We start from the raw sequence: 16,107 nt of genomic DNA, 5'->3' as shown, positions 1-16,107 counted from the left end.
TACGACTCCTTTTTTTTGAAGGACCCAATCAAAACAATTATCAACTACAGTTTTTTAAACCTATCTTGATGAGCAGGTTAACGTTGTTTTTAGTAGGCCGCTGTTATACTTATGCAAAGTTTGGTCTTTTGGGGTTTTGTATTTAATTATTGCTCACCTATATAATTATCATTTTAAGTTTATTTTTTGATTGCATTTATATTATGCATTAGGTCTAGGCCTAATGTCCAATAATATATGAAGACGTTGTTTGGTCGTTACTGAATTTAGTCGGAAGAAAAAAGGCTATTTTGTTTTGGATATGTGGGCTTTATTCAAGTTGCAGCAGATTACATTTACCATTTGTCCCGTTCTTTAACAGATTTTTAGCGATCATGTTGTTTAGGAAAACAACCACGTGGTTTACATTTAAAAAGAACATGCAGCAATGTTATACATTTTTTCCAGAAGAGGAACAGCATGTATACGCTTGGCATCTTAAAGTGTTACAAGTTGTTGTAGTGTTAATATGTAGCAGGCATCAGGGGTTTTGTAAAATATAAATGATTTGAAAGAATAACAAGTCTATGTATGGAATACATATCGAGAGCATGGTGAGAAGCATATTTTATTTTCCCAGTGTTGGGTTAGCACTTATCACTTGTAAAATTCTTATTACACAGACCGCTTCAGATATTCCAGTGACAAAGCAGAACTTGAAGGAATATATTAAGGGTTGGAATAATCAATGCTGCTGTCATGGCTTTGGTTTCAGGAGGAGCTGGAAAACAAATAAACAAACAGTAATAAATTTGCATAATCACTTGTATTTTCGAAGCCATGCTTTACAGTAGACAGTATACTGAATAAACCTTTGTATGTAGGATATGAAACACAGTTTGACGAATGGAAAACTATATTTAGTCAAACATTTATGTCAACACAAGGGGCCAATAAGAACAATGTTCTCCAATGTTTTCTCCATGAAAACGGAAATCTATTTTTGGGTGAAAAGAAAGGGGAATCTTTACCATTTGCAGAGGCAGTTGCCATCCCTTCCCTTGGGGGGGTAGTAGTCGCTTCAGGTCGGTTTTCACCGCTAGCAGGGATATTGCTGGAGGGGAAGCTTTCAAGCGCTAAACTCACAGCTCCCGACCTGATGGTGTAGGTGCTGCCGGACAACCAGTCTGTCATATTTGAAGTACTTTTGGAGTTGAGACAGGGGTCAGGACAATTGTGAGAAGGCAAGGTAGGCATGCAAAGATGCACCTTACACTCCACAAACATCTAAATAAGACAACAAATTAAGCAAATTACAGTTCATTCTAGTTTTGGAAATCTGAGATTATTTGTATATCACTATTAGTATGGTGAAATGATGTAATCCTAGTCATTGTATATGCATATGTTCAATTAACAAAATATAAAAATAATATTTTGAAGAAACACAATGCTCAAACGGTTCTTATTATGCTTTCAGATTTAAATCCTTTGGGCAAATTATGGGTTGGCTTTGGGAGATGATAAATTACTATATTACTAACCTGTTTGTGGTTTCAGCTAAAAGCAGCAAAGAATTATCACCCAGACCAATATAGACATTTCTATTGTAAAAATAACTAAGTACCACTCCCAGCACAACTCCTTCTACCTCTGCTTCAAGCTATAACATATTGATGGGGATGCAGAGGGGGTGCTTCCGAAAGTGCACGTGTGTGTGCGTATTAAAAGGTTTTTGGGTTGGTGGCTAGGAAATATGGAGAACAGACATACTCTTGATCCATGTATTTCAATGCTGCTTATATTAAGTCGGTAAGTCTTGAAAGATTTGTCCGGAGTAAGAAGCTCAACGATGCTGCTGGAACCCTCACACCTAGGGAAAGGGATTGTTTTGAATGATAATATAAATAAATAATAATACAATTCAACCATAATTAATTTATAAAAACGGTGGCTAAGAGCTAAGACATTTGTTTTCAAAGCCGTTCCATAATATCATGCCATCACATTCCACTGAAAAAATACATTGAGCATGTAGTATTAAATTTAATTTGAAGGCACCTTTCTCTGCACTCAAGGACACCGTACAAAGATACACAAAAGTCATTAAAGAGAAACAACAATAGATACAAATAATAACAATAGTAAGATACATAGCAATTTGCATCAGATGGAAAAGGCAGTTTTGAGCAGATGTGTTTTGAGTGGTGACTTAATTATCCTTACCCCTGTTCAAGAAATGTTTGTGGGTCAGAAAGCTCCTCTGTCACTGACCAAATACAATTGTCCACAATCAGCTCCACTCTGCCTTTCTTGCTGTTGGACATCACATACAGGTCCAGCTGTTCAACCTGTTGCTGGGCAGCAGGAAAAAGTCTTCTCTTTAGGCTTGGCAGCTCAACCGCCTGCAAGGCATACCTAGTTGGTGTCGGAATTCTCAAATTGCGAATGGTGGCATTTTGCATGATACTTGAAAATGGCCCACGGTTAGGCAAGGAAAAATCAAGCCAAAACGAGACACTGCCAAAGATCTCCTCCTCTTCGCCAATCATGCTCCTGTATTGACCTTGGGCCTTGACTGGTGAGATATGGCAGGCAAGCGGGAGAATGAGTGAAGGCAGGCGGCGGATCATGGTGTCACTGTGCACGCTTTGCAGGGTGTTGGTATAAATTAGCACTGAACCCACATGCTGGACAGGAAGAAGAGAGATAAGACAGGCCAAGATATCATTCATTTATATATTTTATACTTATAATATAATTATATCTAAACAATAATTCTGCCCCAAAAGCACAGGATTGATGAGCTCTAGGGACACTACTTGTAAAAACGGAGTTGTGGTGTGTAACTTTGTATATACTACATTTATTTACTGGGGTGTTGTCTTGGCAAACTTCTGTATACATGTATTTTCGTCTCAAATAACAGTATTTGATCTCATTGAGACTTCCTGTTTAAATAAAGGAAATACATAAAAATGTCATAATGTCCTTTTTACATAATGTCATTCATAAATACTTAGATAGAAAGGATTAAAATGATCATAGGAAAAAAAAAGCAATCATTAAAAAAAACATAAGTGGACCAAAGTGGTATTTTATGATCCTTACCACTCTCTTGGTGCCACAGCCGGTCAGTGGGATGTGAGCAGTCAGGTGTGTGTTGTTATAGGAGACCGGGCAGGTGGGGCTGTTGAGCTTAATGTTTTCCAGGTTGATGTTCTTCAGTGTGATAACTGGGAGCACCAGGGTCATCTCTGTGTCCGAGCACTCCAGATCTTGGGGAAGAGAGGCGTTAGACGTGGGGAACACATGTTTATACCGGCGCCATGATACACACTCTAAGGAGTCTGTAAGGTCATTTATAAGCATGCTGCGTTTATTAAAGATGGTTGCATTCTCAACTTGTCCCTGGAGGCAAAGTCATCGTTTCCCCTAGAAGGAAGGAAACAAACAAACAAAACAGACTTAGCCTATGCAAAGTGCATGCATTTGATCAGGTTTAGGGTTTCCTATATGTGTATCATGGTAAAATATGTTCTACGCTGGTAAAATCTTACTTTGATGTATCCATAGACATCTAGGTTCTGATTGTGAACTGTAAAGATGGAGAATGTGTACATACCAATATTAATTTATTCTTCGATAACGAATGCTCTTTTCTAGATCCAGATTTCTACACTAAAACAATTTGCCTTATTGCTACTTGTTTTTTCTGATATCAACAGAGATATAATGGTTGGTTACATACATTTACGTTCTATACACAGTGACGCTGACCTGATTGTATTAGCAGAGAAGCAGATGGGTAGAATAGGAGGTAGTGTGTTTGGCGCACAGACCCATGTGACTTCTTTAGTACTCATTGTCTCAATTGTTGTGAGGCCTGACATGAAGAGGTCAGGAGGGCCAACTACTCCAATCTCTACAACCCTGCAGAAGACAAAATATAAAAACTTTTACACAGAGCGAAAAATATAAAAATAAAATGGAACATTTCTACCTCACAGCTTAAAAATCGGTGTTGTTTTAATTGGCAGTTGAATAAAAACTATTTCTTTCAATATTCTTGGAATAAAGTTTTGTATCTTCCGGAAAATTAAATGAAACCCCCTCTGGATACCTTTCCAGCTCTGAGGTGAAGGTGGCGGTCAGGTTGACTTGTTCATATGGCAGAATGATCAATCTTGTATCCCTCAGAGGAGTTTGGCCAGTAGCAACTGGTTCTGCACTGCAACCAGAAGAAGACGCTTCCTCCACTGAAAAACAGTAAAAGGTTATGATGACTTGCACATTTAAAATGGAGTAAAAACAAGGGATATCAGCATGTAGAGGAGGAGCAGGTTACACTTGTGGCCACCACAGATCAATTTCTCTTTACGTAGATCCAAATCTTGTTTGAGAGCACATAGTAATAGTTGCATTTTAATGTTCACACTGTGTAACCTGGGTTTTGGGCCTTTGATGGAAGTTAAGCCACACGACTCACCAGTAAGGGAGAGGTACACAGGGATAGAGCTGAGTGGCTTGGGGTCTTCATTTGAACTCAGTTTGGATTGGGGAAGTAAGTCCTCCACCATTAACATCACAGAGTACTGGCCGGCAGATGCTTCTCCGCTAAATGACAGCATACATTTTTCCTGGCAAAAGTAATTACCCAAATAAAACAGCTTATATAGCAAATATGGTATCTGCAGGCATACAATTATGTATGAGTCTTGTTTTCATTTCCAGCATACATGCTAAATAAATGTATGCTTTTAATACAAATGTTGATGATAAAGTAATCCATAATAATCTGCTTGGAAAAATCGGTGCTAGGCTAGAGATATTTTATACATACCCACATAATTGTTTTTACTCACTGTTGAAGTTCTATTTTTGGGGGACTTAGACACACATTTCCTACCTAGCATAACAGATTACCTTATGCAAGGGAAAAGTCCCTTAATTCTGAAGAAAGAAACCTTGAGATGGAACATGGAGTAATGGAGAGTGCAATGGGTGTCATAATGGTGAAAAGCAAACAAAGTTGTAGTACAATTAAATTGTGATGAAATATACAATTTGCATTGATCTCATGTGGTGGCTAGCCACGACTTATTGCCGTGGGGTCATGATGGTAATTAGTTCTGAAAACAACGAGACTCACCTCATTGAGCTCTATAAAAGAGTGTTGAGTGCACCCATGGCACTCCCCCTGGTCTGCACGGGCAAAGCGGCACCGAACTGTGTCCTTGTCCAGGTCGAGGAGGGACAGATTGATGCGGTGAGGGCAGCCAGCAATGGCCCTGTGGAAAGGTAAATCCCTGGTATCATGCCACGTCAACCCATGTGGTGCCAGAATATGACAGTATGCGGTCATAACAGTACAGATAGATCATAGTCGATATTGTCATGAAATAAAGAAATCATTATGGGCCTGTAATAATCTATAGTTACCTAATTTCCCCTCTGGAATTAATGAAGTAAAAACTTAATTCCCTACTTTCTAATTATATTATTAACTAGTCATCTCTTTGGTTGGCAGACACAAGGATTAGCTAATTGATTCTCCAATACTAAACTGTCTCAAAAATGTATTATTGTGGGCATCACAAAAATAAACGAAATGATGGTGAAGGTCTGTGTGTACAGGGATGGGTAAGTGGGCTTTGATTACCTCAGAGGTGGTGGGAGGGCAACATAAGGGGGTCTGTTGAGTTTGGTTGTATTAGCTCGTACCGTGGCCTCCGTCCGAATGAACACATCCCAAGTCACTTGGGACCTTTAAGAAATACCAATCAAAAGAAAATCCAAGCAAGCATACTGTTGCAAGGATCTGAACATTTAAACACTAAAATGGTCAATCAAATTGATCATTTCTGAATAGAAAGTAGTCGGCGGCATACCCTAATTTAAAAGTGGCACTGTAGTTGCTGGGAATAGTCTTCTGCCACCTGCGGATGCACCAACCAGGGCCGGGCTTTGTGCCAGTGAAAGGTGTAGTTGTAGGAATTACTTTGCAGTCCTCCTCACCCTCAGCACACACTCCAGTCAAGTCTGGACACGGGTTTGATGCAGCCACCATGAAATGGGCTCTCACCTATCAAAGATTTTTTTAACACCATTATGGAGGGACAGTACAGAACAAGGTCCCCAGCCCTAGAATCAGTTGCAACTGAACAAAAACAAAATAATCAACAGTCATCCTCTTATAATAGTTCTAAGACAACGGCTGGAACTGCCTGATTACCCTCTCCAAAAATATACTCGAACACCTAGGTAAATAAAAACATGAAATTACCATAAAGCTAGGGCTTTAAGGTATAGACATAAGTGTCTATGAGAGATAGATGAGTTAATATATTGTAGAACGCGAGGAGCAGCACATAGTAACTACCTGGACACAAATAGAGTAGCTGGGTGGAAACGAAGTAAATAACTGGAGAATGGAAGAATGCACTGCACCCATTGTTTCCTCAGCATATGTAGTATGATATATCCTTCCAACTATTTCCAAGACAAAGTCAAATCTAACTTATTCAACCAATACATACAAATTTTACACTCCAGGGCATCTCTGGGGGTGGAAAAAAAGCAAGAGGTGCTCACCATTTCCCCTCCATTGGTCTCTATGGGGACGACATGGACCACTGCACCCAGAGGAGGGGCACTGTGTGCTGGATCCAACTGTAACAAAGTCAGACTCTGCACCAGGACCACCCAAGTAAAGCTTGACAACATCCCAGCTTGTCACTCCAGACAGGTGTAGCAAACCCTTTGGGGCACAAATGTTGCCATGGTGAGTATGCCTGCTGAGCTAACAATGCCAGACTATTCTTTTTTTTCACGGGAAAGTATGATATAGTATTTTAAAGCCCACACAAATGTGGCTATGGATGGATAGTTATTTTCACAAGACATTGTTAAAATCTCTTCAGTTTCCATTTCTACTCATTGGATAGATATTGAGTGACTAAGTAAATATCCTACATAACCATTAACATTTCAAGCGTTGACACTATTTATGCTGAGCATGAGCAATTTTCTAATCAATTTTAGCTCTATTAAATGTATTAACATGACCAAAATAGACAACCATGTAGCTACATAATGCCCCGATGCGTTAAACATTATCAAGGAACCAACTTTAAACCAGTTCTCCGTTAGTAAAAAGTTATAGATTCATGTAGAATCAAGTTAACACCCCTACCACCAATGCCAGTATTTGCCACAATGACCAATAGTTCTTTAGAAAACCTCCCAACCTGCTCATGTTGCATATATTCACATACAATAGAATGCAGTTCTTACCAGCACAAAACATAAAACCAAGTCTGATTACCAGTTGCAAATGAATTCTTGTAAATCCTTCACTCAAAAGCGAAACCCTCAGCTGAACAGTACCTTAAAAGATGTATCACGATCAGCTACAATACACAAGGAAGTTGCTGTACCACTCAATTCGCTCACTGCATTGATATTGCTTAAGGGAAGTAGGCGGGGATTTAACATGAGAAGAATGATGTTGAACTTGCTAGACCAGAGATGTGACATTAGAGCACATTGACCGATCAAAAGAAAGGATATACTAAATCGGGCAAACATCTGCGAACACATAAGTTGTTAAACACATTGCAGTGTACTTTTTCTAAATGTTGACAGTTTTGGTAAAAAACAGACAAATATTTAAAACAGATCTTTATTTACATTCTGTGGAATGTCAGAATTGATGTTCATTTTGCCATGTACCTTTTGAGTACTGTATAAAATAAATGTATACTTTTATCAGCCTATATAAATGTAGAAGATTCTGTAAAATTGGTTTACTTAGCAAGGCTAATAATATGCATTTAAGCCAAGCGGTTATAAGTTTGTTCAGAATTCAGGAACATTCTAGTAGACTTAATGGTCGTTTTTAGAGGGCCTTCCGGGGGGGGGGGGGGGGGGTGGTCCAAGTTCCCTGGTTCCTCGGTTATGATGGTCCACAATACAAACAGTCACCACACATCTTAAAGGGTCAGACGCTTGGATGGGACCATGTGCCTCCTTCCTCCATTACTGGCCGTTCTTCACCTGAAGAACTTTCTCCTGTAGGACAAGCAAGGAATAAAAAGATACAAGTCATTATATTTGGACAGGAGATACAACCAAGTTATGTGTTGAAGTGGCATTCCCCGTATTGCCGTGATCAAGGTGTACCTTTATCATGCACTCCAGTTTAACGGCGTCGGCAGCAAACTTGCGGATGCCGTCTGAAAGCTTCTCCACGGCCATGCGGTCCTCGTTGTGCTCCCAGCGAAAGGCCTTCTCATCCAGGTGAACCTTGTCCAGAGCACAGTCCTTGGCTGCACACAGAGAGACACAACCAGAGGTTACACGAGTGGCACACTAGTCACCAGTCTTTGGAAATCATAACTAAAAGTACATTACAAAAGTGACAGGAATCTCAGGTTTGTAACAACAACATATGCAATAGATAAGAACGTTAAGTTACAACCAAATAAATACTATTTGGGGGTACCGTCTTCTAGACTTCCTGAATCTTCATATTCATCAGAGTATGAAGGGCTGTAGGCAAGATTCAAGAAAGCATAAAAGGGCAAAAGCCTCGCCTTCATGCCCCTGTGATTGAAAGGTAGGATGGATTCCCAGAACCAATTAGGGAGGAGAAGCCCTGATTAGCCATTCAATCTTACCTACAGCACCTCTTAGCTACATAGTATGCAAAACAGTAAATGCTTTTTGTTTGTCGTCTGTTCAGAAAAGCATAAGACAACAATGGCTATATGACTTCAGGGGAGCCTCTGTCTGAGCCATAGAGCCATACCGTTCTTCTCATTGAGCAGCTCTTTGATAGTGCCATGGTCCTGGCTGAGTTCTTCCAGTAAGCTGGGGGAGATGGTGAGCAGATCGCAGCCAGCCAGGGCCTTGACTTCCCCGGTGTTCCTGAAGGAGGCGCCCATCACCACAGTGGGGTAGCCAAACTTCTTGTAGTAGTTGTAAATCTTGGTCACACTCAGTACACCTGTGTTTCGAGGGCACATATTAACATGTATAGCTAAATCTTTTCAAGCTTGTGGTCAGCCAATCAAGAAGGAAATCTATATTAGAGACACTGCAGATGTTATTGCTACATGATCAGGTGTGGGAAAGGGGAACAACTTAGCCCTGAGGTCTTGGACTACATCGGATGTTTTTCAAAATTTACCCTTATTTGTCATAAAGAAAAATGACAATTTCTTTAGCAAAATGTCATCCATATTGTCTGATCATTCTTCACTTTGAGATCCTGATTCAAAACACAGGAGACATGTGCTTTGTAAACACATACTACAACATTTGATTTTGTATTATATTCTTAAAAATGAAAAACTGAACAAACAGCTAAGAAAATATATAATATTGTAAACAAAATCATGTCAAAATATATGAGAACTGATTGCATTTTAGCCTGTAGGCTCTTATGGAAGAGCAAACCTTCAACCAATCGTGATTGTATTGGTTTTTCAAAACCATGTGCTGCAATTTTCTTTTACTATTGGCAAATAGGAAATCTGTGTAGAACTAGTACAATCATTTAGACATACATTTTTATACTAACAGAAGCAAAACCAGTGCCCTCTGCTGGAATATCATGGTAATATATGGAGCTCATTTTATTTACATTTGTCAATTTATATCTCCACTTCCATGTGGCTAATCGACCATAAGCTAAAACTATCCAAAACCGTTGGTAGTTTGTCTCTGCGGGGTCAGGATTTAATGATACGATGTAAATGTGGTACATTTTTTTATAAATTGCCTGTAATATGGTTGAACTCAAGAGGTTCAAAGAGCAACTTTAAACTGTCATATAACTTTATTGTCTTCATAGCATCCTTTGAAACAGACGTGTTGAAAGCTTATTGAGCTTGAGAACTGGTCTACTACAGCTTTATCAGGTCGCCGACCGTTTCCTTGTAAATATTAAGAAGGTGTGCTAGGCATTCAAGGTGCACTGTGTGTAAAACTAAAAAAAAATTACCTGGGTCCTCGTGTGGCTCATAGCTTTTGCAGCCGGTGCTTTCCTTGTACCAGTCCAGAATGCGCCCCACAAAGGGTGAGATGAGGGTGACCTTGGCCTCTGCGCAGGCCACAGCCTGCGCGAAGGAAAATAGCAGGGTCATGTTGCAATGGACGCCATGCTTCTCCTCCAGCTCCCTGGGAACACACACACAATCTCAAAGTTAACCACCCATCAACACATGTGCAACTTGAAACCTGTAGGGCTGTACCCCAAAAGTCGACTTGTGGAATTGTCTTTCCTGTTGTCCGAAGGGTACAATCGTTTAGGTTCTCATATATGTGCATTATAATAGCGGCATCAGATATGATACAGAGGCTTAAGACACAGGAATTCCGTTCAATACGGATTATGATTATTACTAAACCGTTATTACAAGAGAACTATTGCTTCAAAAAGGTGTATTTCATGTTAGTTTTAAACGACAAACCTAAACATAAAAACAACCAAAAGACAAGGGCCACAAAAGAGGACAAAGCCTATCTGGAGTATTTTTGTAAAATGACCTGAAGGAGCATGTACCTAGCTCTGTGTCGATTTGTTTTCAATTGATTGATGTTGTCATTTGCCACACAAGGATATTGCACATTCTGCCTTGGGATTAGCAACTTTAAATGAAAACTGTAAAGCTGAAGCAATGGCGTTGGAGCAGGGAAAAAAGAGATGCAATCCCTGGTCAGTGAGCAGCAGTTACCACTCTAGACCCATGGTGACTAGGACCCCGAGAGTGCCTCGTGTCCAGCTTTAGATTGCTTTATTACGTGAAGTGAATAATTTTAAGTTTAATATCTATTCTTTTTAAAATCTAATTCTCATTAGAATTTAGCCTATAGATTTATTGTGCCTTTGACTTCAAACATTTATTCCACAATTACTGTAATAGCATGTCAAAATGGAAAAGGTTATTTAAGTTTTCAACAAATTGATTTAGTCGACTACAGCCTAGGGCTGGGCGGTATATCGATATTTGAAATATATTAATATTTTTTCAAACAATATGGAATATGGAACAAGACACTATCGTCAATATCGATGTAGTTTCAGTTGCGTTGAAAGTAAAGCACATTTGCTCCAAATAACTGCAGTTTGGAGCCACCCCTGCTATTCCGTCACTTTTTTTCGCTCCCGCTCTGCCACCGGCTAACACACTCTGCCCTGGCCCTGCCCTCCCACTCACGTCTTTTTTAAATCCCCTACAGCGCGAATGGAGTCATGGAGTCCGTCAAACTGACAAGATTAATTTGACTGATTCATTTTAAAATGTTTAGCAACCCTGGCCTACACCCAAATTTAGGATTGAGCATGCAATCAGCAAGGCAGGTTAACGAGCACGGGCTGGAAATGAAAGCACAGCGGCACCACTGATGTAGAATGGCAAATATCGGCCACCTCATGTCTGGAGAAAGTCTCAAACGTTGTGAAAACAGGCTACCAGATGTAAAAAAACAGCCACAGCCAAAATGTTCCCACGACAGTAATGTTATCATCTTTCTACATCATTACCAGAAGTAGAAAATTAGTCTCGGAAGTAGGACAACCTGCAGTTGCCCTGAACAAAATACTTTTTGTACTGGAGACCGTGATCGAACCCAGTAAGAAGACAAATCATTTATATAATCACGTGTTAACGGTGCCTTTAATGTAGTACTTTTTAAGATATACCTATTTACAACAATAACGAGATACAACACATACAAACTAAAAACGTAGGTTTTTGGAATTTCGATGAATATACTGACATGAGCTCCGCTGCATCTGGGTAAATATGCTTGTGCCCGCCACATGCAAGTGTTAGGGAACCAGATATCTTGGGAACCATTAGGCTTGTAACACCGGGGTTGCAGGCGTCATTGTTGGCGCATTGTGGGTCGCGATGGGACCGGACTTTGATGCTCCTGATGTGAATCCTTAACAAAATATTGGCCTTTGCCGAAGGCTTGTGAAAGCGTATTTAGTTTTTTCTGACTTCCCATGCCTTCTAATGCCATTATACTCAAAGTTCCTAATTTGAGCATTTTCTTGCACACGGTTCAGCAGGCTTCAAATTTGTTGTTTACTAATCTCTAAATGAGCTGTTCTCTAGCCAGAGCTACCATAGTAGTTGAAATGAGTAAATAGATGTAACTAGCCCCCACGACACACTAGCTGGGAGTGCTTCTATAAATTTAAACCGGGCTGCCCAGTTTACATTAGTGTTTATTGGTTCCATAATCAAATTTATTTTTAAGACCTGTCGCAATTGTATTAAAAATTCATTGAAGGTCTAAATTTCAGATTATTGGATTTTAGACTTTTTAAGAACATGTGGAATCCCTGCATACAGTCTGTGCAAGGACTCATCTAAGTTTAGCTGTGCATATACATGTCCATAGTGGTTTAGTCTAAAGACAGTAGTGGTTGTATGCTTATTTTCCCACAAAAAAAAGCCACTTCGTACACTTACTTCCCAGCCTGGATGCCTTCCCAGGTGGACGACAGCTTGATGAGGATGCGCTCCTTCTCGATTCCCTCAACCTTATACAGAGCAATGAGCTTCAGGGCCCTGGCTACCATTTCATCCTTGTTGTAGGACAGCCTGGGGATGAGAGTTGGAACCATCAAACATGGTCACTATGGACGGAATAATGCCATACTGTGAGCCTTCACAGTTTCTATGGCACCCATCTCTTGAGGAAGACTGTAGAAACTTCACGGTAAAACATTAAGATCTTACTTAAGACTATTTCTATTAACACCCAAGTTGCAATTATCAGTGTTAGACAATTAAAAGGACCTAGCGCATGTTAATGACAGGCACCATCCTTTCTTGGCCTCTACTTTGTGCTTTTGTCAAAGAACAAACACTGGAGGAACTGGAAGCCTGCATTTTCTTGATGCTGAAGTTGGTGGGACTCACGAGTTTAAAAGCAAAAAGAAGGGAGCTCTTTAATTTAATGTAAAGGCCTATCCTGAGAGAAAAGCTGTACGTACAGCATGCCTCCTCTTACCGTGCGTCCACCTCGGTGGAGACCCGGCCTGGGATCTTCTTGAGGATCTCAAGGCCAAAACTGACAAACAGTTTATCCATGATGTTGGTTAACTCCTCATCTTCAGTTCTGAAGAGAGAAAAAATACTTCAGAGCTTTGTAATTCTCATCATAGTTAAATTGATACACCATGGGCATTTGAGACCATTTAGTGACTCCCATTTCATTAATGAGAAAGTGAGATCTAAAATTAAATTCATAATCTGGCCTTCAAATCAGGAACATAATGGAATCATTTTGCAAAATATAACAGAGACAAACTCCAACTGGGTGCCATCTCCATGTGCAGGATCCAGGTTATGACTTAAAACTGAAGTTCATGTGTGCAATTTGTGCAATTTTGAAAACAATGAAACAACCTACCCGCCTTTGGCAATGCCATATTTAATGGCCTGGTCAACGATGTGCTGGTAGGCAGGCATCTTGGCAGCAGCCAGGATGAGGGAAGGGTTGGTGGTCGCATCTTGGGGCTTGTACTCTTCGATTGCTACAGAACGGGCAGAAATTGGGATTAGGATGGCAAGTTCCAATACAACAGATCATATCCACAGAATTAAAAATCAGTTGGCCTCTAATCCTTTCCAGTAAGGACCAAAAAACGAATCAAATTTTTCCCATCAACCAATTTTGCAATGTGAAGAAACAGTCACGGCCTGTTTACAAATCACAGGAGAAATTCCTTGTGGCGTAATCTGAGAAGGTGTGAGAAAGGTTTACTATCTGGCCGACATCTACAGGACCATAACATTTTTCTCCATGTCTTCCAATCCGTAGAAGTTAACAATTTTAATTGATGCGATATACAAGAACTCAAGCGTCAAGAAATCTGCAGTTCTCCCACTCTTTATGACAAAGCTCATGCTCACTAATGTAAACTTAAAATTGTCCCTACCTAAATTTGCACTTATTTTTACACAAAGGTAACAATAACTGACATGCTGAGGCCTGCCATCACCAGCATTGGTTTAAAATAATCAACGGCTCATTATTTTACCCAGAGTAACTAGAGTAGTAATTTGTTTCGTTCTCTGCTTCAGTGCCAGTGGGCAGTCAACCTCTTATCTACTAAGTAGTCGTTTATGATTCGTTAACTATATATTTAGTGAACAAACAGTAGGCTATAGTAAGTTAATAACCAGTACCTAAACTAACTTCCTATATATATATATATATACACACACACACACAACTACAAATTACATCTTTAGTATCCAATCTGCACATAAAGGGACACATTAGATCGGTGTGACACCAGATGCAGGTTCCTCATCCTGTTGAAGCGGTTAGAAACGCGTGAGGAAAGCACAACACAGTAAATGAGGACGTTTTTTGTCTTGTCATCCTGACTCGCAGGGCAAGCAGGGAGCAAAACAGGTTATCAGTTACTTCCTCGTTCAGACTATCTATTGTATAGTGACTCCCATTTCACTAATGAGAAAGTGAGATCTAAAATTAAATTCATATTTTTTTTGTCTTGTCATCCTGACTCGCAGGGCAAGCAGGAAGCATGAGGAAATGTCCACATTGCAAAACAGGTTATCAGTTACTTCCTCGTTCAGATTATCTATTGGATAACAGATTATAAAAAAATCGATCGCATTTAAAAAATACCTAATATTGAGTTTCCAAACAATCACCAATCAACTATTTAAAAAAGGTACGTCTAGGTTATTATCAGCTAAAACAGACAAAAACAGTTAATGAACGAGGTGTATTGTTCAATGCAACATAGAGCATTCTAGTTGCGTGCAGCTGTGTACGATATTGCCAGAAGAGCTATCGAAGTAAAATATGCATTGTTACGTTTATCTAAAAACGCTAAGTAATCTGCAAATAAAACAATGGCAACACAAAGTTCCTCATGTCTGAAAATGCAAAGGTCTGAAATCGGATTCAAAAGATTTTACCTTATCCTCACGGCGAAACATGAAACGAATAATATAAATTATGAAATAACATGACCTGCTGTTTAGCAACAAGTGCGCAGCGCTTTGCCGTTAGCCACACACGGTTATGTTTTGGGAATTGGATTGAGATGGCACGGAGGTCATTCACATTACGATTAGCGATCACTCCCCGAAAACTGCTAGGCTATTGAAAAAGTAAAACATTTACCATTGAAATCCCCAGTGTCGGCCACTACTACAGTGTATTTCTTCAGTTGGTTTAAGGCTGACTCCATTTTTCGCCGTTTGTCCGGTGACAGACTAGACATGTTGATGAGGTACAAAGAGTCTTTTATACACAGTAAACACGTGAGACCAGAAGGGATTTCAGCACCACGGAAGCGCCGTGAAACAGGAAGGAACTACCCGGAACCAGCCCTTATTATCTAGACCAACACGGCCGCTGCCCATTTAGATAGTTATTATCTCGTGATCTACGGCACTTATTGGGTCGTTTAATAACTAATAATTATTCAATGTTAAGACTACGGTTGACCTACACACCAATTCCAAATCTTGAATTATGAACAAAAATAATCCGGGGTTCTTCTTCATTATTATTTGTGTTAAAAAAAACAAGATGTTGTTGTCCGTTGAATGTCGCCCTCTGTAGGTTGGTTGGATCAACTGCAAAGAGTGACAACCTTATTCAAAAAGAGAAAGGTTTTAGAATGAATATTAACTTAGAATCACTGCATGTTTTCTTATTTGTATGCACAAGTAAGATATCTGCCAGTTTTACTGAAATGTATGTATATTCAATCATGTTTGTCGCAGAATGACAAACAAAATCCTACAATCCAGCATCTAAAAGTGTAGGGTTTGTGTTTAACTCTTTAAAAAAATAAAATGTTTTGCTCATTCTTTCCGTAGACGAAATTGCCATTGCTTTGTAAAGTTCACGACCAAATGATGAATGATATGCGTACGAATCTTACATCCATACTTTTTTTCACCAGTAGTCTTCGCCAAAGTTCTGTTTTGGCCAATAACTTGAGGCGTCTTAAACTTGATGAAGCCAAGGAGCAAAATAGAAAAACTACGGTCGGTGGAGGCAACTTTTAAAGTTGTTCCTTAGATTGAAGGATCGAGGATAACGAAGAGAAGA

General features: G+C 39.6%; 2 protein-coding genes across 5 annotated transcripts; both read right to left on the bottom strand.

Annotated features, from left to right (window-relative positions):
• Positions 1–288: 288 nt before the first annotated feature.
• LOC307075953 (uncharacterized protein) lies at positions 289–7,445 on the bottom strand. 4 transcript variants are annotated; one of them, XM_079736727.1, is made up of 15 exons: positions 7,369–7,445; positions 6,574–6,739; positions 5,871–6,064; positions 5,642–5,746; positions 5,132–5,270; positions 4,469–4,619; positions 4,103–4,238; positions 3,760–3,912; positions 3,540–3,577; positions 3,385–3,414; positions 3,091–3,257; positions 2,206–2,669; positions 1,753–1,852; positions 1,011–1,266; positions 289–760 (listed from the first exon to the last, which is right to left on the bottom strand). In XM_079736727.1, exons 2-15 carry the CDS (start codon positions 6,703–6,705, stop codon positions 669–671), a joined length of 2,157 nt encoding a protein of 718 aa, XP_079592853.1. In that variant the 5' UTR covers positions 6,706–6,739; positions 7,369–7,445; the 3' UTR covers positions 289–668. The 4 variants fall into 4 exon arrangements, with proteins under 4 accessions (XP_079592853.1, XP_079592852.1, XP_079592851.1 ...); XM_079736726.1 differs by having other exon boundaries at positions 7,307–7,439; XM_079736725.1 differs by having other exon boundaries at positions 7,276–7,435.
• A 204-nt stretch (positions 7,446–7,649) lies between these two features.
• Positions 7,650–15,363, bottom strand: taldo1 (transaldolase 1). The gene is made up of 8 exons (XM_079736730.1): positions 15,169–15,363; positions 13,417–13,540; positions 13,015–13,122; positions 12,471–12,602; positions 9,989–10,164; positions 8,792–8,989; positions 8,164–8,309; positions 7,650–8,052 (listed from the first exon to the last, which is right to left on the bottom strand). Exons 1-8 carry the CDS (start codon positions 15,266–15,268, stop codon positions 8,020–8,022), a joined length of 1,017 nt encoding a protein of 338 aa, XP_079592856.1. The 5' UTR covers positions 15,269–15,363; the 3' UTR covers positions 7,650–8,019.
• Positions 15,364–16,107: the final 744 nt, after the last annotated feature.

This window comes from Pollachius pollachius (genome assembly GCF_949987615.1).
Source record: "Pollachius pollachius genome assembly, chromosome: 5".
Taxonomy (NCBI): domain Eukaryota; kingdom Metazoa; phylum Chordata; class Actinopteri; order Gadiformes; family Gadidae; genus Pollachius; species Pollachius pollachius.
This window is presented reverse-complemented; position numbering and strand designations above follow the sequence as displayed.